This window comes from Solenopsis invicta, chromosome 12 (genome assembly GCF_016802725.1).
Source record: "Solenopsis invicta isolate M01_SB chromosome 12, UNIL_Sinv_3.0, whole genome shotgun sequence".
Taxonomy (NCBI): Eukaryota; Metazoa; Arthropoda; class Insecta; order Hymenoptera; family Formicidae; genus Solenopsis; species Solenopsis invicta.
Window position 1 is genome coordinate 3271415 of NC_052675.1, and position 27620 is coordinate 3299034.

The following is a 27620-nucleotide window of genomic DNA, read 5'->3' on the forward strand; positions in this document are numbered from 1 at the left end:
GAATGTTGGTATCTAAATTATAAAACAGACAAGGAAATAAATAAAGCAATTAAAAAGCGACAAACATATCAAGATGATTAGTTATCATGTCCAATTAAACGAGTTTTTGGTGTATATGGTATGTGAATATATTACAAGAAATTTTAATTTATCTATAAAAGATAATTTGCGAACTACTGCAAGGTTTTCGTTTATAGATATTATTAGACTTCTTGTATTTTTTAGAGTCCTACAGTGAAGCACGGAGTAAACTTAAAAAAGCTGAAATAATTTTTGATATTAATACAGATACTAACGAAAAAACACAAAGAAAAATCAAAGCTAAAAGAACAATTAATAACGATGATGATAATGAAAGAGGTGGCGATGATAGTGATTATGAAACATGCTTACCACCATATCTAAAACCACCTATAAATACAAGTAATGTTAAAACCGTTTTTGTGTATTTTAAGATACATCCGTGGATATTAATCCGTCCCATTCTGAATCACTTTGTTCATCTATAAGAATTATACGAGGTGTGATCAAAAAGTAAGGTGACTTTTCATTTTTATAAAAAAATATTCATTTATTCATCCAAAATTATGTTATCCACTTCAAAATAATCCCCCTCTGATACAATACATTTGTGCCAGCGCTTTTTCCAGTCGTCAAAACATTTCTGAAATGCACTTTTGGGTATTGCCTTGAGCTCCTCCAGCGATGCAGCCTTAATCTCCTCAATCGTCGCAAATCTTCGTCCTTTCATAGGCCTTTTCAATTTTGGGAAGAGGAAAAAGTCGCAGGGAGCCAAGTCTGGTGAACACGGTGGCTGAGGCATGATGATAGTATTGTTTTTGGCCAAAAAAGTACTCACTAGTAACGACGTGTGCGCAGGTGCATTATCATGGTGCAGAATCCATAAATTTTCTTTCCACACTTCCGGACGTTTTTTTCTTATTGATTCACGCAAACGCCGCATAACCTCAAGGTAATACTCCTTGTTTACCGTACGACCTTGTGGTAGGAATTCTTGATGCACAACGCCATGGTAATCAAAGAAAACTGTGAGCAAAACCTTCACATTCGAACGAACTTGGCGTGCCTTTTTCGGTCTTAGCTCTCCTGAGCTCTTCCACTGGGATGATTGGGCTTTGGTTTCGACGTCATAACCATATACTCATGTTTCGTCAACAGTTATAACCCTTTTGAGCAGATCAGGATCATCATTGACGTCGTTCAACATGTTTTGGGCGATGTTCCTGCGACGCTGCTTCTGATCAAAATTAAGCAGTTTTGGAACGAATTTCGCTGACACACGTGTCATACCGTTAAAATTGATTGGCATGAGTCAAACGATATGTTAAGATCATCAGCTATTTCTGTAATCGTGATTCGACGATTTTTCAACACAATTTCTTTCACTTCCTGAACATTTTCGTCGGTTTTTGACGTGCTGGGGCATCCAGAGCGAGGTTCATCGTTAACATTTTCTCGGCCCTCTTGGAATAACTTAGGGTGCATCCCGACGGAGGAAGAAATAGCGGAACGGAACAGTTACGGAAAGGAGATATGGTGGGAGGTCAGCCAATCAGAGCAATTCCGTTTCAGTTCCGTTCCGATTTTTGACGACTGGGCTCCCCACGTATAAATGTTTGACGTAACGGAATTAAAACGGAAAAATTAACTCACTTTCGTAAAATGTTTTCGTAGACAACACGTGTCCCAAGTGAGAAACAAATTTAAAAAAAAGTTTTCTGTCGATTGTATCAGTATTTTTATGTTCAAGGAGCATGTCGTCATTGATAAGTAATAATATATAAATACATAACGTGTGTTAAAAACGCTGTCTCACATGTGTACGTTTTCACGTAAATTCAATAAAATTATATTTTATTAACTAGGACAGATTTAAATGTGGTTACTGTGGCTGAGCTGTTTGGCGCTACAAAAATGAAAGAATTTCTCACAGTTGCCTTGCAAACTGTGATCACTTATTCATGGATAACAATAGAAACCTCTTTATAGATGGTATGTATGCTTGTGTGTGTATATATACATTTGATTCAATTGATGCTTAGACAATATTCTATGAATCTTTTCCAAATTGCGCATCAAATGTATGTCAATAGAGCATAATTTGTCCTCGTTGTTCATCAAACTTAATCTGAATTATTTTAATTCTTTAGAGACACATTTGCATAAGACAGATAGCAACACTGCCATTGAAATAGATACTGCTGATAAAGAAAATATTGCTGAGAATTTTGAAAGCACTGCCCACGATAATTTAATAGAAAACGTAGACGAAGATTTAATAGCTACAGTAAAAGAGAGACCAGCCCTGTATGACTATCGAATATCCGTAAAGGAACGAAGAAGGAAACAGAAAGATCATTTGTGGCAGGAAGTCAGCAACTGTTTAAAAGGTATCATTTATATATATTTAATTATGTTTCTTTATTTACGAATACTTTATCTCTATGTGCACGAACGCACGCGCGTACACACACACACACACACACACACACACACACGAATGTCAATTATCTAACTTTTTCTTATTTACATTTGTAGGTTTCTATTCTGCTGCAGAAGCAGAAAAAAAATGGCTCTATCTAAAAGACTGCTACAGAAAAGCCAGAAATACAATAAAAAAGAAAGAGAGTTTTGTACAAAAAAGTGGGACAGCTGGTTTACCTAAAACTTATGAAATTAAACCGTCTTGTCGTCATTACAACGCCATGACTTTTTTAAATGATACATTGGAATATCGACAGTAAGTTGAAGAAAAATGATAATCCAACCAACTAATTATTAATATTTCAACAAATAGTATTATTACTAATTGTATTATATCATAGTAACTTCCTATCGTTTATTTTAGAACCGTTACATCCTTGAAAAAATCAATAGTTGAATATCAAGTTTCCTAATTTTTAAAAATTATTTTTTTGTGCTTTTTCCCATTGTTGTTCAATCGCTCCAATAGTACTGAAATATTCCTTAAATCTATTTCGAACAGTACTTCCACGTATATCATTTTCAATCAAAAAGTTCGTGAGTTTTGTAAAACTTTATTTATATTTCTTGGACGAATATTAACAGAATAAGTTCTATTTTGTATAGGAAGTGCAAAATCAGTTGTCATTAAAAAATTATGTAAACAAACTGTGGCTTTAATAATGGAAATTGCATTATCAACGGATGTTGCTATAGGTCTTCGAAAAATTCTCCATCTCGAACTTAAAAGACCAAAAGTGCATTCTACTGTTCTTCGAGCACGACTTAATCGATAGTTAAATACTTTTTTATCTAAAGTTAAATTAGTTTTTCGTGGATACGCATGTAACAAGTAACTAGATAATGCAAAAGCTTCATCACCTATTATAATATATGGTACATTAGGACCTTTATCTGAAAGTAACCTTGCTTTCGGTATATTTAAACGTTTCTCTTCTAATTGACGTTTAAGTTCACTACTTTGGAATATACCTCCATCACTTCGTCTTCCTTCGGCTCCAATATCAACAACTATAAAATAACAATTGGCATCCGCAAGTGCCATAAGTACAATACTGTGATTACGTTTATAATTATAAAATGTTGAACCACTTTTAGGTGGAGCCTGAAATATAATTAAAAATAAATTAAAAAAACTAAGAACTTCTAATGTAACGTACTATATATGTGTGTGCGTGCGTGCGTGCGTGCGTGCGTGCGTGCGTGCGTGCGTGCGTGCGTGCGTGCGTGCGTGCGTGCGTGCGTGCGTGCGTGCGTGCGTGTGCGTGCGTGCGTGCGTGCGTGCGTGCGTGCGTGCGTGCGTGCGTGCGTGCGTGCGTGCGTGCGTGCGTGCGTGCGTGCGTGCGTGCGTGCGTGCGTGCGTGCGTGCGTGCGTGCGTGCGTGCGTGCGTGCGTGCGTGCGTGCGTGCGTGCGTGCGTGCGTGCGTGCGTGCGTGCGTGCGTGCGTGCGTGCGTGCGTGCGTGCGTGCGTGCGTGCGTGCGTGCGTGCGTGCGTGCGTGCGTGCGTGCGTGCGTGCGTGCGTGCGTGCGTGCGTGCGTGCGTGCGTGCGTGCGTGCGTGCGTGCGTGCGTGCGTGCGTGCGTGCGTGCGTGCGTGCGTGCGTGCGTGCGTGCGTGCGTGCGTGCGTGCGTGCGTGCGTGCGTGCGTGCGTGCGTGCGTGCGTGCGTGCGTGCGTGCGTGCGTGCGTGCGTGTGTGTGTGTGTGTGTGTGTGTGTGTGATTGTGTGTGCGTGTGTGTGTGTGATACATACCTGAATTTGAATATGTTTTCCATCAATTGCTCCAATACAGTTTGGAAAATCCCACAAAACTTCAAATTCTTCTGCTTTTTGGATCCACAAATCCTCTGTTATATCAGGAAAAACTTTTTCTTTTAAAACATCCCAAATAGCTACGCAAGTTTCCGCTACAATTTTGGAGACTGTATTTAATCCAACTCGAAAAGCGAAAGAAATCGAATGCATTGTATCACCTGACGCTAAATAACATAAACAGATTTGTAACCGTGTACAGGCCGATATTGGAGTTCTTAGAAAATGTTGTTTGGTTAACTTTGATTCAAGCAACTCCAATAATTTGTTAAAAGATTCTTTAGTCATTCTCAAATATTCAAAATATTTTTCAGGATCATTTTCCATCTCTATAATTAAATTGTCACTATCTCCTTGATAAAATCTCCTTTCTTCAATAAAGATTGGTCGAACCCAAAATTGGTGTTTTTTCTTTTCTTTTCTTTTCAAAAAAAGATGTAGTAGGAGACTTTTTACTAATTGTCGTCTTTGTATTTCTTTGTGCCAACTTAATTGTGATCTTTTCCAATCATTTACTTTATTAATTAATTATACTTTTCTTATGCACTTTACTCTTTTCTCGAAATATTCGTTTTCTACTCATTGAACATTTTCAGACAACTCTGATACATTGTCATACGCTTCATAAGCTTCTTCGTAGTCTTCTGCATTAACCTTTTTTTTCTCTGCAAAACAAACAAGTGCAAAAATCAATCATTCGTGTGTGTGTGTGTGTGTGTGTGTGTGTGTGTGTGTACGCGCGTGCGTTCGTGCACATAGAGATAAAGTATTCGTAAATAAAGAAACATAATTAAATATATATAAATGGTACCTTTTAAATAGTTGCTGACTTCCTGCCACAAATGATCTTTCTGTTTCCTTCCTCGTTCCTTTACGGGTATTCGATAGTCATACAGGGCTGGTCTCTCTTTTACTGTAGCTATTAAATCTTCGTCTATGTTTTCTATTAAATTATCGTAGGCAGTGCTTTCAAAATTCTCAGCAATATTTTCTTTATCAGCAGTATCTATTTCAATGGCAGTGTTGCTATCTGTCTTATGCAAATGTGTCTCTAAAGAATTAAAATAATTCAGATTAAGTTTGATGAACAACGAGGACAAATTATGCTCTATTGACATACATTTGATGCGCAATTTGGAAAAGATTCATAGAATATTGTCTAAGCATCAATTGAATCAAATGTATATATACACACACAAGCATACATACCATCTATAAAGAGGTTTCTATTGTTATCCATGAATAAGTGATCACAGTTTGCAAGGCAACTGTGAGAAATTCTTTCATTTTTATAGCGCCAAACAGCCCAGCCACAGTAACCACATTTAAATCTGTCCTAGTTAATAAAATATAATTTTATTGAATTTACGTGAAAACGTACACATGTGAGACAGCGTTTTTAACACACGTTATGTATTTATATATTATTACTTACCAATGACGACATGATCCTTGAACATAAAAATACTGACACAATCGACAGAAAACTTTTTTTTAAATTTGTTTCTCACTTGGGACACGTGTTGTCTACGAAAACATTTCACGAAAGTGAGGTTAATTTTTCCGTTTTAATTCCGTTACGTCAAACATTCATACGTGGGGAACCCAGTCGTCAAAAATCGGAACGGAACTGAAACGGAATTGCTCTGATTGGCTGACCTCCCATCATATCTCCTTTCCGTAACTGTTCCGTTCCGCTATTTCTTCCTCCGTCGGGATGCACCCTTATACCATTTATAAACTTTTTTTTTCTCATAGTTGACTCACCGTACGCCACTGTCAACATTTCAAGAGTTTTTGAACACTTAATACCATTTTTTACACAAAAATTAATACAAACTCTCTGCTCCATTATTTTCAACAGCAAAAAATCGCAGAGCACGCAAAACACGAGTCTAACCTTTATGCCTCTCACATAAAAACAACACATGCTATATAGTCAAAACTGTGAACATATGATCGTGAGTGTACAACAAAAATTTTTTTTTGAAATTTGAGTGTACAGAGCGCGCGAAATTCAAAAAGTCACCTTACTTTTTGATCACACCTCGTACACCCAAGGACTTTGATTCTGTCCATGGGGAAATTTTTCAAACTGAAAAGTCGTTATCTTTCTACATACTTACACTTCATGATTAACGTAACGACCAATAAGCTCTAGTCGTTTCATTAATCATGAACTGCGAGTATGTAGAAAGTGGTGACTTCTCAGTTTGGAAAATTTCCCTATGGACAGAATCAAAGTCCTTGGGTGTACATATGTACGTAACGACTAGAGCTTATTGGTCGTTACGTTAATCATGAACTGTAAGTATGTAGAAAAATAGTGACTTCTCCAGTTGTAAAATTTCCCCAGAGAGGGAAATAATCGCAATTACCGTGGGTGTAAGTTACAAAAATAATTTTTGTATATGAAAAATAGACTTTAGGACTTTCTTCGCTAGATACTAAGAAGGACAAATCAATGTTCATGAATGTATGTATGCTTCAAATAATTTAATATTAATAAATTATTTTCAATTATTAAAAAAATTTGAAAATAACATTTTGAACTAGTTTTATAGTTGAACAGTGCAACTTTAAAAATATTTTTTAATCTAAATAATTGTAAATAATATATTACAATATTAATATTTATGTTTAAATAACCTTTCAAATCTATTATAAAATCTCAAATATAATTTTATATACGTAAACATAAATAATGATATAATTTTATATCATCTTTCAGATGAAAAAAATGTACAGAAAGAAAAGGTCTCAAATAATCAAGACATAAATAACCAATCCTCAAAAGCTTCATCTTCTCATAAATTAGTATATTCTTCTATTGAACAAAGAAGATGCCATGATGTCGATTTATCTGATCAAGAAGTGACAGATAATACTTCGAAGAAGTGTTCTGTTTCTGCAAAAAGTTCTTTAAATAGTATAGGCAGAGGTACGGAGCCAAAAGATGAATATAACGCAATAAAATGTAAGTAAAACACAATTCAATATAATAGAGGAAAGTCGCCAATACTAGTATAACCCTCCAAAAGCAATAGCCCTTTATTTCTCAGAAACAGCATTGCACTGTATTAATATTAATAAAAACATAATGTAGAATACTTATATTATTAAAGGAATAAGAACCCAAACTTCATATATTTATGTTTATCTTCTATATAAAATTTACCAAAAACGATTTTTTGAACAGCGAGAGTATATTTAGCACAAAGTCATCTTAAAATTTTTTTTCTTTTAGCAGTACTAATATTTATAAAAATTTGTATTAATTTTATATTTTATAAAACTAATACAAATAAAACAAATTTTTTATTGATTAATTAAAAATGATACTTCTCCAACAATTATGTTTTATTGAAGATAGGGTTAATATTATATATATTTGTAGTTTATATTATATTATATTGTATTTGTGTTATATATTTTTATATTTGTATACATTTGTGTTGTTAGATTCACTTCAACGTGTTGAAAGATCATTGGCAGACATAAAATTTAACCTTCATCATCTAACTGAGCAATTTGAAATTACAAGAAATAACTTAAACTCAAATGTTAATCATTCACGAGAACGTTGCCCTATGCCAAATAACACATTGAGTAAAATGTCCTTTCCTCTAAAAACTGTTGAAGAAATCGAGTTGTTACAATTTATTCTTACATCAAACGAAGAAGGAATAAAAGAGAGTATGGTGAGTTTGATGTTAAATATCGTAACTGGAGATAAACGTCCCACTGACCAAATATGTACATATACCTAGACAAAACTTTAATCGCAAATACTTTTTTATTACATAAATGATTCATATAATTTTAAATATTTAATGATTACAATAAAATTTGAATACAAGGTATAACTAAAGAAACATATGGAGTATACCATAAGATATAAGACAAGAATTGAAGTCAAAAAGTCCCGAGATTTTTTATCTGAGTTTTCTGTTTGTACATATACGGTATTAAAGTTTGCGCATCAGCTCCCGTTTATAAACGGAAAGCAGGGATGAGAGAATAGCGCGTACTTTATTTGCTCCTGCTTTTCGTCTATAGACGGACGCTGATTCATAAATTTTAATACCATATACTTGGGTGATCAACCGAACCGCCAGGGGCGGGTGAGAGTTGATCTGAATTATACGAGTGTCTCGCCCGAGAGATTACGAAGGTAGTCTCGCTACTTCATGCCTAACCAGCCACGACTTAAGAGCTAGATTTTTTAAACTTTCCGCCATTTATGTCCCGTGGCGGCCCCAGCTATTCTTCTTCTTCATTCCGTTTAGAGTTTATTGTTCAAAAAACCAGTCAGAGTAATAAAAAAATTTTTTTTTTTTTTTGGGGGGGGGGTCAAATGAATAAGGTGTGGGAATCTCTCGGGCGAGACACTCGTATAATTCAGATCAACTCTCACCCGCCCCTGGCGGTTCGGTTGATCACCCAATTATACTTCGTGTCTCGCCCTTCGAGATTACGAAGGTAGATCTTTAGAGCTTAAGTTTTTTGAACAATATAGAGAAATTCAGTTGCATTTTATATCTATTCAATAATTCAATACAGAACTAAATATATATATTAAAACCAACAATAGAAATACAGGATTATAATATAAAAGACCTTTTTTATTTTGGCGATGAAGGTAATAACACCTTTTGGTCGAAGGTGTTCTGTTGGATGTTTATCGGTCTATTGTAGAAATCCGCAAACACTTTTGAATTCAAAGACCATCCAGCTACTCTCTTAATTTCTTCAATGCTTACTCCTTTCTGATAAGCTTTTGATGTTGACGCATGTCTAGTGCTGTGTGCTGTGAATCTTCTGTCTATTCCTAGAGAAATGAGACTCGATCTTATCCAACGGCCTAGGGTATCTTCTTTTACAACTTTATGTGGTTTGTGAAAGGAAATAAAAAGTTTATCCTCTCCATTTCTCACGCTTTTTGTGACCTTCAAATAATGTAATAATGTTCCTGCGATGCACAAAGTAGGTTTATTACTGAAGAAAGGTAGTTTTAGAACTGGTTGTTTGTTGCCTATTTTTGTTGTTTTGATTCTGTTTGAAATATTTATTTCCAATCCTTGGTTGTATTTGCTGATGTTCGAAATTTTTATTGAGGCTAATGTTTGGAGTCTGTGTGCTGTACCAAGAGCTAGTAGTAGAACTAATTTTTGTGACAGTTGTTTCAAATTAAGCGATTCCAATGGGAACCATTCTTCTAATTTCTTTAAGACTAGGTCGACGTCCCAAGTTGAATCATATCTAGGTTTACTTGGCCTTGTTTTTCCACTTCCCTTAATAAATTTTTTGATTAATTCGTTGTTTGCGATGTCCGTATTAGCTATCATCGCCAATGCAGATCTTGTTGAATTCAAGGTTCCATAATTAGCTCCATTTTGATATCTTTCAGTTAAAAAATTGAGTACTTTGGGGATTGTCACATCAAAAGGATCACTCTCCTCGAAAATATTAAATTTCCACCACAGTTTTAGTGCGCTGTTATATTGTTTGATTGTCGACTCCTCCCACGCTCTCAATATCACATCCACTGTCTTTTCCGATGCACCTTTTCGTCTGAACGTTTCGCTGATAATTTGGCGGCAACCAGGGTAAGTTTTGAAGCCAGGGGATGATGTTGGGTTCTACAAGGAGAGATCAATAGATTGATATCTGGTTTGAATTCTAAATATGACTCTCTACACAAGCTTTGAAAAACCGGAAACCACGTCTGACTAGTCCAAAGAGATACGACTACTATACCCGCAGCTTTATCTATTTTTATTTTTCGGAGAACCTTGGCAATTACACTAAAAGGTGGAAATGCATAAAAATTTTTATGTGACCAATTAATAGTAAAGGCATTAATAGCCATTGCATCTGGATCTCTTTCCCATGAACAGTATTTTTCGCATTTTTTGTTGATTCTTGAAGCAAATAAGTCTATATCAGGTTTTCCAAAGACTCTTATGATTCTTCTAAAAGCATCGCCTGCTAATTCCCATTCGATGTCATTATTAGATATTCTTGATAAAGCATCTGCGTCTACATTTTCTTTGGAAGAAATATATTCAGCAAGTACCCAAAGATTTCTTTTTTCGCACCAATTCCAGAATCGTTTGGCTTCCGTGTGTAAGTGATCAATTCTTGCACCGCCCATTTTATTTATATAGGCCATGGCCGTAGTATTGTCTATTCTGAGAAGAATTTCACAATGTGATAAATTCTTAGTAAAACATTTAACTGCTAAAAGAGCAGCTTTCAATTCTAACTGATTAATGTGTAACTTTGATTCTTTGAAACTCCATAAACCGTGGGCTCTTTTATCGTTACAGAAAGCTCCCCAACCTGTTTTGCTAGCATCTGAAAAGATTTCTAATTTAAAATTGTAAGTCTTTATTCTCTTTATAGAATGCATTATGTTTTCCTTCCACCAATTTAGATCTTCTTTTATATAATTCGGAATCTTAGCTTTTTTATCAAAATCCATATCATTTTTTATTAATGCTTCCAATTTAGCTTTTTCTAGTTTTTGAGTGAACCATACCATATTCAATTCCTGGGCAACTTGCAATTAACGAGCCAATAAAACGTGCGAAATCACGGATAGAGCTTACTTTCTTATTTTTGAAATTTAAAATTTGATCAAATAATTTGATTTTCTTCTCTCTTGGTAATTCTACTGACATATTCCTTGAGTTTAGTATAAATCCTAAATATTTGCATTCTTTTTTTGGAATTAGGCTTGACTTTTCTTTATTAATTTTAAAACCCAACGCTTGTAGAAGTTCACAAGTGATCTGTACGTTTGTTTGGCAAATTTGTCTCGTTTCACCTAAGCATAAAATATCATCTAGGTAGATAACTGATATAAAACCTTGAGACCGTAAGTAATTCATTATTGGTTTCATTATTTTTGTAAAAACCATAGGACTTGAACTAAGACCAAATGGAAGACAAGTAAATTCATACAGTTGGTTATCAAAGGAAAAACGAAGAAATTTTCTAAATTTTTGATAAACGGAAATAAGAAAGTAAGCCTCTTTTAAATCAACTGTAGCCATCCACATTTCCGGTTCTAATAAATTACAAGCAGCTCTTAAATCTTCCATTTTAAAATGTTCTGTTGCAACAAAACTATTTAATTTTTTAAGATTCAGAACAAATCGAAAATTGCCATCTGGTTTTGGTACTAAAAAGAAATCTGAAATAAATTGATCCTTTGTTGTCTCACAAGGAACAATTGCTCCAATTGCCAAGAGACGATTGATCTCTTTCTGTATTTCAAGATTCTCTGACAATGACCATTGTCTTACCAAAGGCAATTGATCTTGAAATGGTAAAAATTCAAAAGGTATTTTATAACCCTCAATTGTCTCTAATATGAACTTGTCCAACGTGATAAGTTTCCAGGTTTCTTTGAATTTTGACAATCTGCCAGCTATGATAAAAACCTGATCATCCCCGAGCTTTAGTAGTGTCTGCGTCTGTGAGAGTGAGTCCGGTAATGACTCGACCTCGGATAATACGATTTCCTCGATGACTCCGTTGACGTTGACTTTTTGGACTGCTGAGAACGTTGTTTGTGGCCCGTCTGCGTTGCCGGCTTCTGTAATGCAGACGGGCCCTTCCAGTTTACCGAATTGGATGAAATGGATGGTAATTTTTGAGTTGGAGGTTTGATATCCTGCCCCAATTTATTAATCATCTTAATTTCTTTGATTTTATCTCCCAAGTTTTCACCAAAGAGATATTTATCTGTTTTCTTTTTAGATAAGTGCTCCGACATATGCTTTGAAACACATGGTAAAATGCAAGCCCTTCGTGCTATTGTCTGAGAGTGATAAATCTCTGCCATTAATTTTGCTGCGTCCCATAGGTTTCCAAGCATTTTCTTAGATTCTTTTGTTTTAACATTTACTAGTTCCGTTATAAACGGTGCAAGAGCTGACAATGCTGAACCTGCTAAATTTTGCGTAAATGTGAAGTATCTATCCTTCTTTGCCACTGTAGCATTTAATGTGGTAAGTTCTTGATTAAGTATCGGTGCCTCTAAAGAACAGTTACCGCTTCTTGGGTATTTTGCAAGTAATTCTTCTTTTACTTCTTTCTTTAAACCTTCTTGCAACCACGGGTTCCAACGATTGGCCAAGCTAACATGAATTTCAAGCTCTTTTTTCTTTGTTGGAGGCTCTTCGCCAATGATTTGTAAAGTCTCGTCATCTAAATCAAAGGCTTCGTCCTCTTTACTCTTATCTTGATTGATGTTTTGATTTTGTTCAGTTGGCGGATTTTCAACCTGAACCATCGACGAAGCAGGATCTTTATAAGTGCTCGGTTGAGTGTCATTGTCTAAATAACCTGTAATTAATGAAATACTGTTAATATAATGAAGTTATGCTGCAGGCACACGAAGTGTGAGAGCATTGTGAGCATGAGCGAGAGAGCGAGTGAGCAAACGAGCGAGTGAGCGAGCGATAATCGCTCCTTTCAGTGTCATTACCGGCGCTCGTGCTGCGATCCGGATAGTAACACTCGATCTCTTCTGGTCTTGCCCAATGTGCAAGTTTACCAGCGCACGTAAAAAAGCACTCGGAACACGTCTTATCTCGTATAAGATCGTCCGGTGAAATTTAGGTTATGTCTCGGCTCTCGTCCGAGCTCAACCTTGTAGCGTGCGATAGGATAGGATAGGTTATGTCTCGGCTCTCGTCCGAGCTCAACCTTCCGCGTATGACAGACTATGTCCCGGCTCTCGTCCGGGTTTAGTTTCGTTGAGATTTTATGAATCTTACCGAAGTCAATGCTGTCGTTGTCGTCGACATCTCTAGGGCTTTGCGGCAGCCGTGACTCGATTAGTTTTTCGAGGCTTTTAATTTTTTTCCATAATTGATCGTTTTCCTCTTCTCTGCTATGTGATCTTTTCCTATGCTTTCCCATTTTCAACCAAATCTAGGATTCAGCGGCTCTTAACACGTGCAGCTTGCTCGGCACAAAGAAAACGAATGAAGAAGAAGAATAGCTGGGGCCGCCACGGGACATAAATGGCGGAAAGTTTAAAAAATCTAGCTCTTAAGTCGTGGCTGGTTAGGCATGAAGTAGCGAGACTACCTTCGTAATCTCGAAGGGCGAGACACGAAGTATAATTATGAGTAAAATGCTTAGATAGAAAAATAATTCGGGACTTTTCGACTTTGATTCTTGTTCTTTATCTCGAAGTATACTGTGTAATATTTTTTTAGTTACATCCTGCATATTATAATAAAAAGCAGTTGAGATTTAAAATAATAAATTTTTGTATAAATGTCCGAATATATGTAGATACATGTCCGGACAGCCACTGGAATGTTTCCTTTACATACACACACACACACGCGCGCGCGCGCGCGCACGCACGCACACACGCACGCACGCACGCAAACACGCACATACACGCACACACACGCACACACATTTCTTTTATGTGATTTTAAAACAATACAAAAACATTTCAGTTTAACATGTTGGCAGCTATTGGTGGAAGTAGCTATGAAGAAATGTCGAAAAGAATGTTTATTTATGTTTTTACAAATGAAGCAGCCAGTGCATACAATTGGGTGGGAGAAAAAGGAAAACGGAAACTTCATCACTTTGAATTAATGAAAATAATGTTAAGTAAGTAAAAGTATTTTATAATACCGTTTTAATATTTATACATAACATATGTGTGTGTGTGTGTGTGTGTGTGTGTGTGTGTGCGCGTGCGTGTGTGTGCGTGCGTGTGTGTGTGCGTGTGTGCGTGCGTGTGTGCGTGCGTGTGTGCGTGCGTGTGTGCGTGCGTGTGTGCGTGCGTGTGTGCGTGCGTGTGTGCGTGCGTGTGTGCGTGCGTGTGTGTATTAAAATATCTATGGAGAAAATTTCTACATTAGTAATTTAATTATTTAATTAATGGCAATTTTGATAATTACATTTGTTCAAGAACAATTTTTTATCGCTGTTCTGCGACCGCAGATCTAAGTCGATACAAAATCGTAATTCCTCATAAGTCCGCAAATGCACGTCTGAATGTTCACTGAACTTATGAGGAATTACGATTTCAAAAGTATATATTCAGTCTACTAAAAACATTTTTTGTTTTTATACGGATCTATTAGGAATTTTTGGTGGGAAAGTGTAAAATATTAATAATTTTTAACTTAACATAGTTAACTTCAAATTATTCTTTAACTTTAATTAGTTATTTTTAAAACATATAAATTGTAACTTATTAACTTTATCCAAATTAAAAATTTATTTATATAATAGAAAAAAAAATACGTTCCCACATGAAAGCATTTGTTGGTTATTTTATGTAAACTTCATTTACAAATAAAATAATTTATTTAATGATGCATATTGTAATTATTTTGTTATTTAAAATAAAGTAATTGTAAAAAATTATGACATTCTAAGTAACGCTTTTAAAAATTAACTTTTAATTTAACTTAACTCTTAAACACGTAAGTGGGTCTGAGAGACCCCATATGAAGTTTTGAACGCTTGCTATGTGAAGACGGAATGAGATAGGAGGTTCGGACCAAGACGTAAAAAAAGTTTGAAATCTCTTCTTTCGATTGATATGGTTGATCAACTTCTTTGGTCAACTAAAATTCGAACGACACGGCAGCAAAGTTTTGTTAGGGTCAATGCGACCCATATAGTGTGTACGTGAAATCTTTTTTGTGAGTATTTTACATAAAAAAAGCTGGACAAAATACATTCGAACAGGTCGGTTTGCGAATGTTACTCGCATGTACTTTGTCTAAAGTTGGAATACTATAAAATGCTGTAGAAAAAAAAGTAGAAAAAAAAGTTTCCGAAGTATGTCATGAAACACATCAATTTTCAATTTTAGACACGATTTAATCAAAAATACCTCATATTTGCCTTGTTACATAAGTACATTTTTTAAAAGAAATGACAATGATATAATTTCTTTTTGAAAATATGAATCTTTAGCTTGAAAACGCCGTATTGTAAAGTTCTTCAAAGTTTTTTGTTGCAAAAATATAATTTTTTTTTTAAAAGTAGATTTTTAGATGCCCAAAAATACTTCATATTCTCCATGTTACATAATTATACTTTTTAAAAGGAATGACTTTACCAAATTTTATTTTGAAAGTGTGACTCTTTAGCTTTAAAACGCTATATTTGAAAGTCTTTAAATGTTTTTGTTGCAAAAATATGATTTTTTGAAGGAAAAGTGGATTTTTGACCAATTTCTCATTTTTGCTTGATGGTTTTTCTTTTATAACTTCACAATAAATTATTTTTCGGTAATGCCGATTGTGCAGTCACACTCCTGAGATTTTGAACTTTTGTTTAAAAAAAAAATCGTAGAAAAATATTGATTGTAATCAAAGATATAGCTTCTCAAAATTGAAAAAGTCTCCCTGACCCAAAAATGTGTTTCCGTATTTTACAGGATGGTGTGTTTAAGGGTTAATTTTAACACAACTGAGTTAAAATCTATTCTACAATAGTTATAATAATATTGCAAATTGTAAGGTTGCAAGTTTCGGTTACGTCCATTTCTACCAATTAGTTTTCAAGCTCATCGCACATGAAATGTATAGTATAGCATAAAATCGCTGGACTAATGAGAATCTTATTGAAATCTAATAGATAGTTACTTTATTTTACAAGTTCAGTAATCTAGCGCGATGTTATATTATACATTACTGCAGTACTGTTATGCATCATACAGCCTATGATGAGCTTTTGAGGAGCCTTATGTCTTTGTGTTACAGCTATGTATGTAGAATAAACTGTAACTTTTGTTCATGTAACTTTGAAAATAACTAATTAAACTAATTTTATAAACCATTTTAACTTTAATTTAATTTAGTTAAAAAAATATATTAACTTATTCCTGATTTAAAAAAACTATTGCAGATGTTGTCAGAAAGACATTTCCTAATGTAACAAAGAAAGAGTTCGAAATAAAATGTAAAGATTGGTTCAGACACGCAAAACACCGAGCTGAAAATGAAAAGTTGCGACAAACTAATTTAGCAAAGGTTAGTCTTTTTATATATCTTAATTGCTCATAGAATATAAACATACAAAATCTGTGTTAAACTTCAAACTAAAAAGATTGTGTGCTGCTTTGTTTCAGCAAAATCAACCAAATATCGAAAAAACTAACTAAGTCAATCTGATATCTTAGCTAACAGATAATCAAACATCTTTTATTCATCTTATTCGTCTTATTTGTTTTTATTTGTCTTATTTTATTATATGTTGGTTTATATAAAATTATAAAAGTTTACGGTTCTTGGCAAAGGTGTTATTAAGATTAGGTTCTGCGAATAGATTTGCATGTTCATGCATAACTGTGCATTTGAGGCTTCTGCTTATATATGTGTTTCCTTGTTATATATATATATATATATATATATATATATATATATATATATTATATATATATATATACTATAATAATTACATACAATTAGGCATGATTTATATATATAATTTTACGTATTTTTATATAACCATACATAATTGTTTACAGTGATATATGTATAGATAGATATACAATATTTCTCTTTAGCTTACAAAAGATTGTCAAGAAGGAGTCTTGGTTTACAATATTACTCTAAAATTCATGCATCCATTCACACAATTCTACGCGCTTGCTACCTATTCTTCATCTTCCTATTCTCTACCTATATACATCTCTACACACTTTATAAATATTTTACCTTTTACATTTTTAACAATTATATAATGATTACAGAAAGTTGTGTGCAATTATTATATATAACTATCACATAGTTTTTATATATATTTACATATATTTACATGAAAATTACGGATTATATGTGCTACAGTAATGATAGTCTTCGTAAAAATGTTTGAAACAAAAATATTCGCCACACCATGCACAACGCATAAATGCGGCCTTTCCACAGATACTACATTTTGGCACATGCTTTTCAGTTTTAAAATAACAATATTCTACAGGGTTTTGAAAGTGGTCGGGACGCGTTTCTACATATCCGCTTTTAAACCACGAATATTTAAAAAGGTTTTTAAATCTAGGTGAAGATAGTTGATTGTGAGTTAATGATTGTAATTTAATTATTTCATTACGGGAGTGCAAATTAATATCTTCCTCTTGAAGAATGACATTATCTGAAAATGTTCGCACAAAATTTTTCCAAATTCGGAATCCAAAGACATCTAGAGGCTGAATGATACCCGTCGTCTTCTTTGGAATGGTTAAATATGTAACTTCTTTACCTTGTGGTACATGTTGCTCTAGCTGGCTCGGGCAGTGTCCCGTCCATGAGTCAAGTAGAAGCATACTTTTACTGCCAGTATTCGGTAGATATACTTCGGTGAACCAAGTTTTGAAATGTTCTGCAGTGAGTTTTCCTGATTTTGAAGCCTGGATGTATATGTTAACTGGACGAAATAGAGTTTCTTCCACCCTCGGTCCAAATGTTCCTGTAGACTCCTTCAAAACGATGTACAGTGGTGAAAGAAGATTTCCACTTGCCGAAATAAGAGGCATTATAGTATAACTATGTGTTGTTGAAGATATACTTTGAACTGCTGCCTCAATTATTTTCACTCCTGATTTCGCTAATGTTCGCCCAGAATGTATTTCAAGGTTGAAGCCACTCTCGTCTGCATTATAAACTTCTTCTAGTCCTATAGCTGGGATCTTGGACTTTACATTTGAAACAAATTCTTTTGCGACATTTTGTATATTTTCTTGATCTTTAAATGTAAATTGCGTTCGGAATGCGGTTATTTTTCGAGAAACAATTCCGTGTACTTTTTTAAACTTCCAAATCCACCATTTACTTGCCCTGAATTCGGGTAGATCCACTTGATCCTTTGCCTCCAAAGCCCATAATCTTAAATTCATATCATGAATGATTGATTTTCTATCACAAGCTTCTTGAAACTTGTGCAGTACATATTCCGCAATAAATGCAAATTTATCTGCATTTGTTCCACCTTTTTCTAAACTTGTCTCCCACCTGTATAGTTGATGATAAGATTTAACCTTGCGGAATTTGTGTTGTACTGCACTTAAAGTTCTACAGGCCTTTTTTCCACTTTTCCAAAACTCCACAGCTTTTCTCTTATAACTGAAGTCGACTATGCCTCCTTCATCATCAACAACGCATTCTTCAGGTTCGAAACTGCCTTCATCTTCTTCTTTTTCTGCAGGCGTAATATGTTCTACAACTTGCGTGGAATGTGGCTCCGACGGATCTTCAAAATCAAGCACGTAATCATGATCTATCAATATCACTGAACGTGTGTCCTGAGCTTTTTGTAAAATATTTTTAATTTCGTTATGTACTTCAATTTCCACTGGTGTTATAGGTGTCTGTGTTATACTCGCAATTTGAAACGTAGTAGCTAACATGTTTATTACGTTTGCTACATTAAACGGCGTCATTTTACAGAAATTTCTGTCAAGCACTGATTACTAACGACAGAATGGTAACTGATTGACGTCGCAAATGAAACTGGAAATAATACTTCCTCGGATATATTTATATGACTCAAAAGACGCAATTACATGAATTTATTTACCGCGCGAATAGATTTTGCGCAAATAGCTTAAACGTTAGAAAACTGATTTCCAAGAAATCTTTTATTTAATCTTATTTATCGTCTGGTATGCAAAATTAAGAGGCGCGGTCGCGTCTCGCGCCAAGTGACATGCGAAGCGAAGACCGAGTTTCTTTTTAGTCTAGACATCAAGGTGACTTTATGTTATTAAACTTTACTTCGAAAAATAGCAACGTATTACATTACTTCAATGCTATTTTATTACACTATTATGCTATTTTATTACATTATTATGCACGATAAATAAGATTTTTCCTGGAACTCTATTTTCTAATAGGAGATAACGAAAACATTTCGAGGACAGTCTGCGTAAATATTAATTATAAAATCGCGCACATCTAGAGAAATATTTACGTAACATTTGAATGTATAATGTTCGAAGTAAAGTTAATAAATAATGTAAGCATACCTATATTAGAACAGTAGTATACGAGTAAATACGTAAAACAATAGTATAAATGAAACAGTAATATAGTGCTATCGCTTTGCGTCAGTTTAGTATATTTGCAACATTTTTTATTGTGAAAAATGAAATCCTGTTCAAGCTGTGGCAAATCTTATCAACCTAATCTTCCAGTAAGTTCTTTTATTAGTTACATGAATAACATTAATTATTTGTACTTTCTATTATTATTCTTTTTATTTTGTTATCTATTATAGTTTCCGCCTTCAAAATGCGACACTTGTAAAGCAAGTGTCCCGGTGAATATAGTACGACCACTCATTGATGAAACAAATTCTTCTACAGCTCCTCCTTTTACAGCTGAAGAAATCATGCGGCGCGGTGGCGGAAGAGGAGCAATAATTCAAATACTACGGGAGAGGCGGGAGGCTCGTGAAAATCGTTAATTTATAATTTTGTATAATTTTTAATTTTGACTTCCCACGACAATTAGAATATGTAACTATTTTTTACTCGAGAGTCGTTTACTCAAGTTTAGTTGTTTAACAATATTTTGTTAATATTAAGATATTTATGATAGCAGCTGATGAAGGCCTAGTGAGGCAGAAATTGGTTCCGCGTTATTATAATAATGTACATTGCTCGCTAATGTATAATGCTTGCTCCTACTTGTACATAATAAAAATATATGTAATTTAGAATAACTTGATTATCATTCGTTCTTGGCCCGGCTAAAATTTTATACGAGCGAAACAAAATATAATACATATTTCTTCATATACGTCAATGATTTCTTTTAATTAGTTTCATCTTTTATGTCATCGTGAGTATACATGTAATATTGTCGTGCTCAAATAATTGAAAGCTATGTGAAATGTATGTTAATAATAATTAAATATCTCACAAAAACAAAAAAAAATTATTTTAAATTATTGTTGTAAAGTACTCTTCGAACCATTCAACTTTTATTCAGAACATTTTTCTCTATCTCTTACAGTTTCGACGATACACGCTTCGAAAAAACAAAACCGATTTTTTCAAAGGGGTGTTTCACCCCTAAAAGTGAGAGTGGGCACGTATAAAAAAATACGTGTCCCTTATTTTGATCTGTACGACAACGTATTAAAGACTCGTCAAAATCGAAGGGGAACACTTTCATAGTGCACGGACGGGTGCGCGTACCATGCATTATGGAGTGGTTTTTAATTATTTAAAAAAAATGGAAATGTTGCAACATAGCTTTGTCATATACCGTTGAATTCGTAATAAAATAAGCTTTATTTTTCTTATAAAAAAAAATAAAAATTTTGAAAAAAAATAGGTAGGTGGTGGGGGAAAGTATTAAAAAAAATAAAAAAAAAAATTTTCTTTATCACTGTTATAAAGTACTCTTGCAGCCATTCAACTTTTATTCAGAACATTTTTCTCTACTTCTCTATAGTTTCGACGATATTTGCTTGGAAAGAAAAAATCCGATTTTTTTCAAAGGGATGTTTCACCCCCTTAAACTGAAATTGGGCACCAACAAAAAATATTTTTGTGTTACGGATGAACTCCTCTATATGTACACCAAATTTCAGAATTTTTTGAATTTTCGGGTTGCCAAACGTTCCTTGTGAGGCAGAATACATAGCTGCGAGCACCGCCCTAAAAGAATGTATCTGGGTAGGAAAGATTCTTTCTGAAATTGGATTCAGATGTAATGCGAAACCAATTACCCTGCATGTTGATAATCAGAGTGCAATTAGGCTAATAAAGAACCCGGAATATCACAGCCGGACGAAACACATTGATGTAAAATTTCATTTCATACGCGAAATATACGATAAACGAATAATAGACATTGTATATGTATCTTCGCAGGATCAATTCGCGGACATATGTACGAAAGCCATTGCAAAAGAAAAGTTTGAATTTTTAAGGTCAAAAATTGGCGTTGTAAGACCATTAGACAATAAGTAATAACACTTGGAAAGTGGGAGTGTTAGAGATAACCTTTTTTTGTTCCTCGTGTTATATACTCCACATATATATGTATGTATATTGGGAGACTCTCTTTTGTATTGCTACCCGTGGCTCTGGCCCATAAACACTTTTTTTCTTTTCAATAGCGTTGAGCCTGAGAACCGGCGACGCGCAGTCAGTTCGTCTCGAGCGCTGTACCAGTCCACACGTTCTAATAAATACTTGATACACATTGTTACTTGTGATTTCTGCGCCTATCCCAACATCTTTAAATTCTTTTCTTTCTTGGGATTAATTCGTAAGAGTTAATCCGAAGGAATCTCTTTATTTTTAATTCTTCTCTTTCTTGGGATTAACTCGTAAGAGTTAATCCGAAAGAATTTCTTTATCTTTAAATTCTTTTCTTTCTTGGGATTAACTCGTAAGAGTTAATCCGAAAGAATCTCTTTATTTCTAATTTTTCTCTTTCTTGGGATTAACTCGTAAGGGTTAATCCGAAAGAATCTCGTTATTTTTAATTCTTCTCTTTCTTGGGATTAACTCGTAAGAGTTAATCCGAAAGAATCTCGTTATTTTTAATTCTTCTCTTTCTTGGGATCAACTCGTAAGAGTTAATCCGAAAGAATTTCTTTATCTTTAAATCCCTTCCTTTCTTGGGATTTTCTCGTAAGAATTCTCGTTTCCTTTTCTCCTCTTAGATTCTGTCGAACCCTTTATTTTAAACTTCCGAACTTTTTCCTCGGTATCACTCGAACCCTATTCGAGTTAACCCGAGAGAGTCTAAATTTTAACCTTTCGCCAAACGGAGAGAAACTGAGTATCTTTTTTTTATTTTAGTGAATAAAGCCCCCAAAGTTCATAAAAACCGGTCACGAGCAGCCGCGAAGCGCCGCCGAAATCGCCGCAATCGCCGAATCCACCGCCTCGAAGACATTGAGGAGGAAATACACCGGATCGCCGCCCAAGTCAATCGACTTTGTCCCCCTGTCTCGCACTCTCCGGTCGCACCGGAAGAAGAGCGACTTCCCCCGCTCGCATTTTTCCCCCATTCTCCCGTAGATAATTTTCTTCGCGCCGACTCCTCCGTAGATAATTTTTATCGCGCCGACTCCCCCTTAGATAATTCTCCTCGCCCCGACTCCCCCGTAGAAAATCTCCTTCGCGCCGTCTCCCCCGTAGATAATTTTCTTCACGCCGACTCCCCCGATTCTCAAATAACTTATAGAATCTTCCCGGACTCTCCCGTTTCGCTCTCTTCTCAGGGATCTCCGATCCCTGAAATTCACGATTTAGAGGAAGACCAACCTCCTGCGGATTTTCCAAACGTAGGGCCCCACGAGGAGAAGGAGCAACCTTGCTCCACCCCTCCGATCCTCGGATCGCACGATCTCGAGGACGTGGATCGTTCTCCTAGCCCCGCGCTTAGTATAGAGATCGTAGAGGAACTACCTCCACCTCCCCCACGTTGTTATTTTGCCCCTGCTCCTCTTCAATCGCTAGAGTTAATTTTCTCAATGTTTCCGATCTCTTCTGCCCCACTCCCTCCTGGCGCGTTCTCTATCGGCCCCGAAGAATTTGACCTCGGTCCGTGTTTTCCTTTCTCGGTCTCCCCCCGATGCACCAGTCCCCGTGTATCTCCCCCATATATATCCGAAATATTATTTAATTCCCAAATTAATATTTTTAAATCACTTCCGCCCCAATACCGCCGTATTAAATGAAGTTCCAACATAGGCACACATACACACGTGCGAATACCCTGTTCGTTACACTAATATAGAATATTATAAATGTAAATATATATATATATATATATATATATATATATATATATATATATGTATATATATATATATATGTGTATAATCGTAATTGTTAATCTCGAGCTTTGTATCACGAGTCTGCGGATTTTTCGTTTTTTTTTATTATTACTAAATTGTGTTCCTTAACAGCTCTAATTTGTAATAAATTACTTTTACATAGAATTAATTTTTTTTCTTATATGTATTTATCTTTCATATTTTCTTTTAATAAATCGATGATTGATTATAAGGAACTTGATTGATTTCTCAACCTGACTCATCATCCCTCGCTCTATTAAGCCAAGCACTAGGTCCGATCCCGAGGTAAAGCAATTAAATTTGCTGCCTCAAAACAGGACCGAGCGACGCGGAACACCCTGAATGTTTGTCATTTGCCCCCCACTGTGGACCCATTGACCCATATATTCTGGCTTGTCGACGCGGCCTGCCTGTGCCTCGTGGGCACATTCTCAAGTTGTTACGTCCCTCCTTTCTCCCTCCATGTCTTACCTATCCTACTTCAACTCTGGACGAAACAATACTTTAGAGTATTTTATACTTGCTAATATCAATTGCAAAAGTTTTATAATTTTAATATTACATGCCATAATATATTATCCTTATTTATCAGAATATTAATAGCATAATTCATAAATTTAAAAACAGCTTTTAAATTATGTTAATTTAGAGAATTAATGCAATATTTAACTTTCAATTGTTTACCTGTTTCACTATTTATTATCTAATTATTAGCTTAGGTCTTTTTCTTGCTTACATGGGGAGTCCGCGACAATTATCTCACCGATTTTAATAAAATTTTATGGGTGTGTAGTATTTACTCACACTTTGCTGTTGTAAAGCGTTGCAAAAATTAGGCATTCTCGAGAAAATGACGATTAAATACTTCCAGCATTTGTAGTACCGCTACAAAAGAACGAGTTTATTTAATATTATTTAATATAAATTATTTAATATAAAATGTTATTTAAAAAAATCAAGAAATGTAAAAGAAATTCTTCTATTATTAAATAAATTAAAATTTTTCTGCAACACAAATTATAATCCTAATTGAACTCAACCCCAAATTTTGTTCTGTGACTACACACATATGATCACATCTGCATGCTCTATGATCATATGCGTATGGTCACAAAGCAAAATTTGGGGTTGGGTTGGGTTAGATTTGTCTGGAAAGGAGTGCAGGAGAGCCATTTATTTTTCACGCAAAGCGACAATTTAATAAATGTATTCATTCATCATTGAAATCACAAATGATGCAGTACGTGCGTACTTTCAATTCACACACTTTTCGTATGTGTATGTTACCACGGAGCATGCTCTTAAATCAGGCAATTTAAGTTTGTAAAGCAGAATTTATAAAGTAAATTTGGTATTTCGTGGAAACAGTGTTGACAATTAAAGAAACTCATATTAAAATACTTTTTTGGTTATAACGACTAAATTATTGGAGTTAGGTAAAATATAGATTCATAGACTTCTTTTATGATAACGAATTAAAATGAATAATAGACCGAATTAACGAGCAAAACAACTTTAATAGATCTTGAAATTTGTTACAATAATACACAACTAAAAAAAAAACAAAAAATAGAGAACACTTTCCAGACACCAAAAATTAGGCTATTTTCAAATGACTGTAACTCTGTGAAAAATCATTGTAGATAAAAAAAAAAAAAAACATTTTGAAGCTTGAAGATCCAACTTTAACGCTCTACCAGCAGATTTCCAAAATTCTTTTAACTTCCTTGTCTTATGCAGTAAAAAAGCACACCTTGTTTTGTTCCTTGAAATTTCGTATATTTGACACTTTGTAACTCGACCAATAAATTTTTTTCGAATAATTCAAGTAAAACTTCATAAACTACAACATTTTGCCTACAAAATGCTTTTCTTAAAATTTTTCTGCGATTTTTTATGATCGAGTTACGCAACTTTGAAGATAAACCTGCGTTTTTTACAAATGATATCCGTACTCCGTAAAAAATCATCGTAGACAAAAAATTAAAAAACCACGTTAAAACTCGAAGTTTCACGTTTAACATGTTATTAATGATTTTCAAAAATTTTTTCAATTTCTTAGTACTATGCCCCAAAAAATACACTGTTTTTTCCTTGAAATTACGTATTTTTAACAGCCTGTAGCTCAATAAAAAATTTTTTCTCGACAAATCCAATGCAAGTTCCGTAAAGTATGACATTTTCTCTACAAAATGCTTTTTGTTTTTAATTTTTTCTACGATTTTTTTTGACTGAGTTACAAGACTTCAAAGAAACACATTTTTTACGGTACATTTTTCCGCAAAATGACGTTTACCGCCAACATTAGCATTACCCAATGTGCACCACGTGGACGTTGCCGGTCGGATTTTTGCACATTGTGTGTGTGTGTGTGTGTGTGTGTGTGTGTGTGTGTATGCGTGCGTGTGCGTGCGTGTGCGTGTGCGTGTGCGTGTGCGTGTGCGTGTGTGTGTGTGTCACAGCAGAGATAAGGACCCCGTAGTTCGTCACTTCTGCAGTATTTAATGACTCCAAACCCTCTCTGCTGTATATGTATGCGCGCGCGCGCATGAGTGTTCAATAGTGTGTTTTTCCTCTTCTCTGATCAATTACTGCTTGCAAGCGTTCTCGCATATTTATACATCTTGCAATACAATCTTCCGGAATGTTGTGCCAAATTTCCGTTAAAATTTCTCCCAATTCTTCTAAATTTCGCGGCTGTTTCTCGCGACGCCTTAATCGTCGTTCCATTTCATCCCAAATGTGCTCGATTGGATTTAAGTCCGGGCTATTGGCGGGATGAGTTAACAGTCTAATTGCGTGTCGTTCAAAAAAACGTCGCGTTATATTCCCAGTATGAGGTTGTCGTGCATAAAAATAAAGTTCCGACAGTTTTGATTTAATGGCAAAACGTGTGGTCGTAGAATATCGTTAATATAACAAACACCCGTTGTTGCCGGAGGCAAGGGTTGTGGCAGGATCACTAAATCACTTTGTTTTGTAAGTGATATACATCCCCACACTATCACGGAACTGCCGTTGTAAAAACGTACTGGCATAACGCAACGTTGATTATAGCGTTCATTTTGTCGACGCCAAGTACGTACACGAGCATCATTGCCATAAAGCCAAAAACGTGATTCGTCGGAGAAATATACATTTCTCCAATACCTTGCAGTCCAATTTATGTGATCGCGCGCAAATTAATAACGTACTTGGCGATGTACGAGTGTGAATCTTAGTACTTGCGCACGAACACAAGACGAAGACCGGCTTCTCTCAAACGGTTGCGAATTATTTGTTCGCACATATGGCGCAAATTAATGTCAGCGCGAGTGTTTCTTGCGGTAATTATTTATCTTTCTAATGCATAACGAACAATGGCTCGATCTTGTCTGTTTGTTGTTATTCGAGAACGACCACTACCTTCACGTTTCGTGTAATTTTCCGTGTGTTGATATTGTGACCAAGCTCTATTTACTACAAACACGGATGCACTAATACCTTGCAGAACATAACGCATACGAAAACTTTGTTACAAAAGTGCGACAATATTATGCGTGCAACTTCTACGGCCGATAAATGTCTACGTGGCAAAGATGACTATATGTAAACATATAGTCGTCTTACTCTAAAGAAAATTTCTTTTTAAACAAAGATGACCATATGTCTTCTACGGCCAATAAATGTCTACGCGGCATTTCGAAAATTCCGTGTCGTTTATCACACTGCAAGAATCGCCGGCGCACAGTGGGTCGAACAGTATGAAAACGCGGACATGAGCTTAAAAAAAAATTTTTATTTTATCAAGTTTGTAATTTCATATTTTGTTACTTGAAATGTCATAGAAATAGTATGCAACCTTCATTTTCAAAAATATTGTTATAATTTAAGCTTAAAATAACCATAACTCTTATGAATTAAACAGTTCTGGATTTCCATGAATTTAATTGTCTATTTTCAAGGTAGAATATTTCTTTTCCCTTCGTACATTATCATGTAACGACCCGTCTTTTTCCGCGCACGGGGCGGTGCGTGATTGCGGACGGACCAGGGCGCGGAGGGAGGTCGCCAAGAGAAACTAGACTTAGTTGCTTTAGGTGTTGAATACAAAAGTACGTTTATTTCGCGTTGGTTCTGTACAAAGGGAGTGGCTTGGCCACGACGCGCGGACGGACGGATGGCGGTGACGCTCGGACGGACGCAACACAAACTTAAAGGCTACGCGCGGACGGACGGACGAGAAAACGGAACGCGCGGACGGAACGAACGGTATTTACAATGGTCGGTTTTTCCGCGGTGTCTGAATCGCGCTATTGTCGCGGCTGAGTTCGCGGAATTCCGGCCTCGAGTTTTCCGAGAACTCGAAGCCGGTGTTGACGCGCGCAGACCGTGGCCTTGCTGAAGGCCGTGGCCACGGCCGTAAGTGACGCGCGCTCGGTGCGAGTGTACGCGGAGCGGGGATTCCCGTCGCGAGCGGTTAATACCGCGATGTTCGGCG

At 35.4% G+C, this 27620-nt stretch overlaps 3 protein-coding genes across 4 annotated transcripts; 2 read left to right on the plus strand and 1 right to left on the minus strand.

Annotated features, from left to right (window-relative positions):
- The first annotated feature begins 1648 nt into the window (after positions 1-1648).
- Positions 1649-2765, plus strand: LOC120359063. Its single transcript, XM_039455361.1, has 3 exons — positions 1649-2013; positions 2172-2411; positions 2560-2765. The coding sequence occupies exons 1-3, from the start codon at positions 1983-1985 to the stop codon at positions 2763-2765; spliced, it is 477 nt and encodes a 158-aa protein (XP_039311295.1). The 5' UTR covers positions 1649-1982.
- On the minus strand, positions 2552-5777 carry LOC105206094 (protein ANTAGONIST OF LIKE HETEROCHROMATIN PROTEIN 1-like). Of its 2 annotated transcripts, XM_039455507.1 has the most exons (5): positions 5751-5777; positions 5525-5651; positions 5127-5366; positions 4256-4980; positions 3367-3610 (listed from the first exon to the last, which is right to left on the minus strand). In XM_039455507.1, exons 1-4 carry the CDS (start codon positions 5760-5762, stop codon positions 4895-4897), a joined length of 465 nt encoding a protein of 154 aa, XP_039311441.1. In that variant the 5' UTR covers positions 5763-5777; the 3' UTR covers positions 3367-3610; positions 4256-4894. The 2 variants fall into 2 exon arrangements, with proteins under 2 accessions (XP_039311440.1, XP_039311441.1); XM_039455506.1 differs by lacking the exons at positions 5127-5366; positions 5525-5651; positions 5751-5777 and having other exon boundaries at positions 2552-3610; positions 4256-4897.
- On the plus strand, positions 5761-16481 carry LOC113004498. Its single transcript, XM_039455362.1, has 6 exons — positions 5761-5863; positions 7047-7292; positions 7778-8016; positions 13807-13966; positions 16226-16350; positions 16449-16481. The coding sequence occupies exons 1-6, from the start codon at positions 5761-5763 to the stop codon at positions 16479-16481; spliced, it is 906 nt and encodes a 301-aa protein (XP_039311296.1).
- Positions 16482-27620: the final 11139 nt, after the last annotated feature.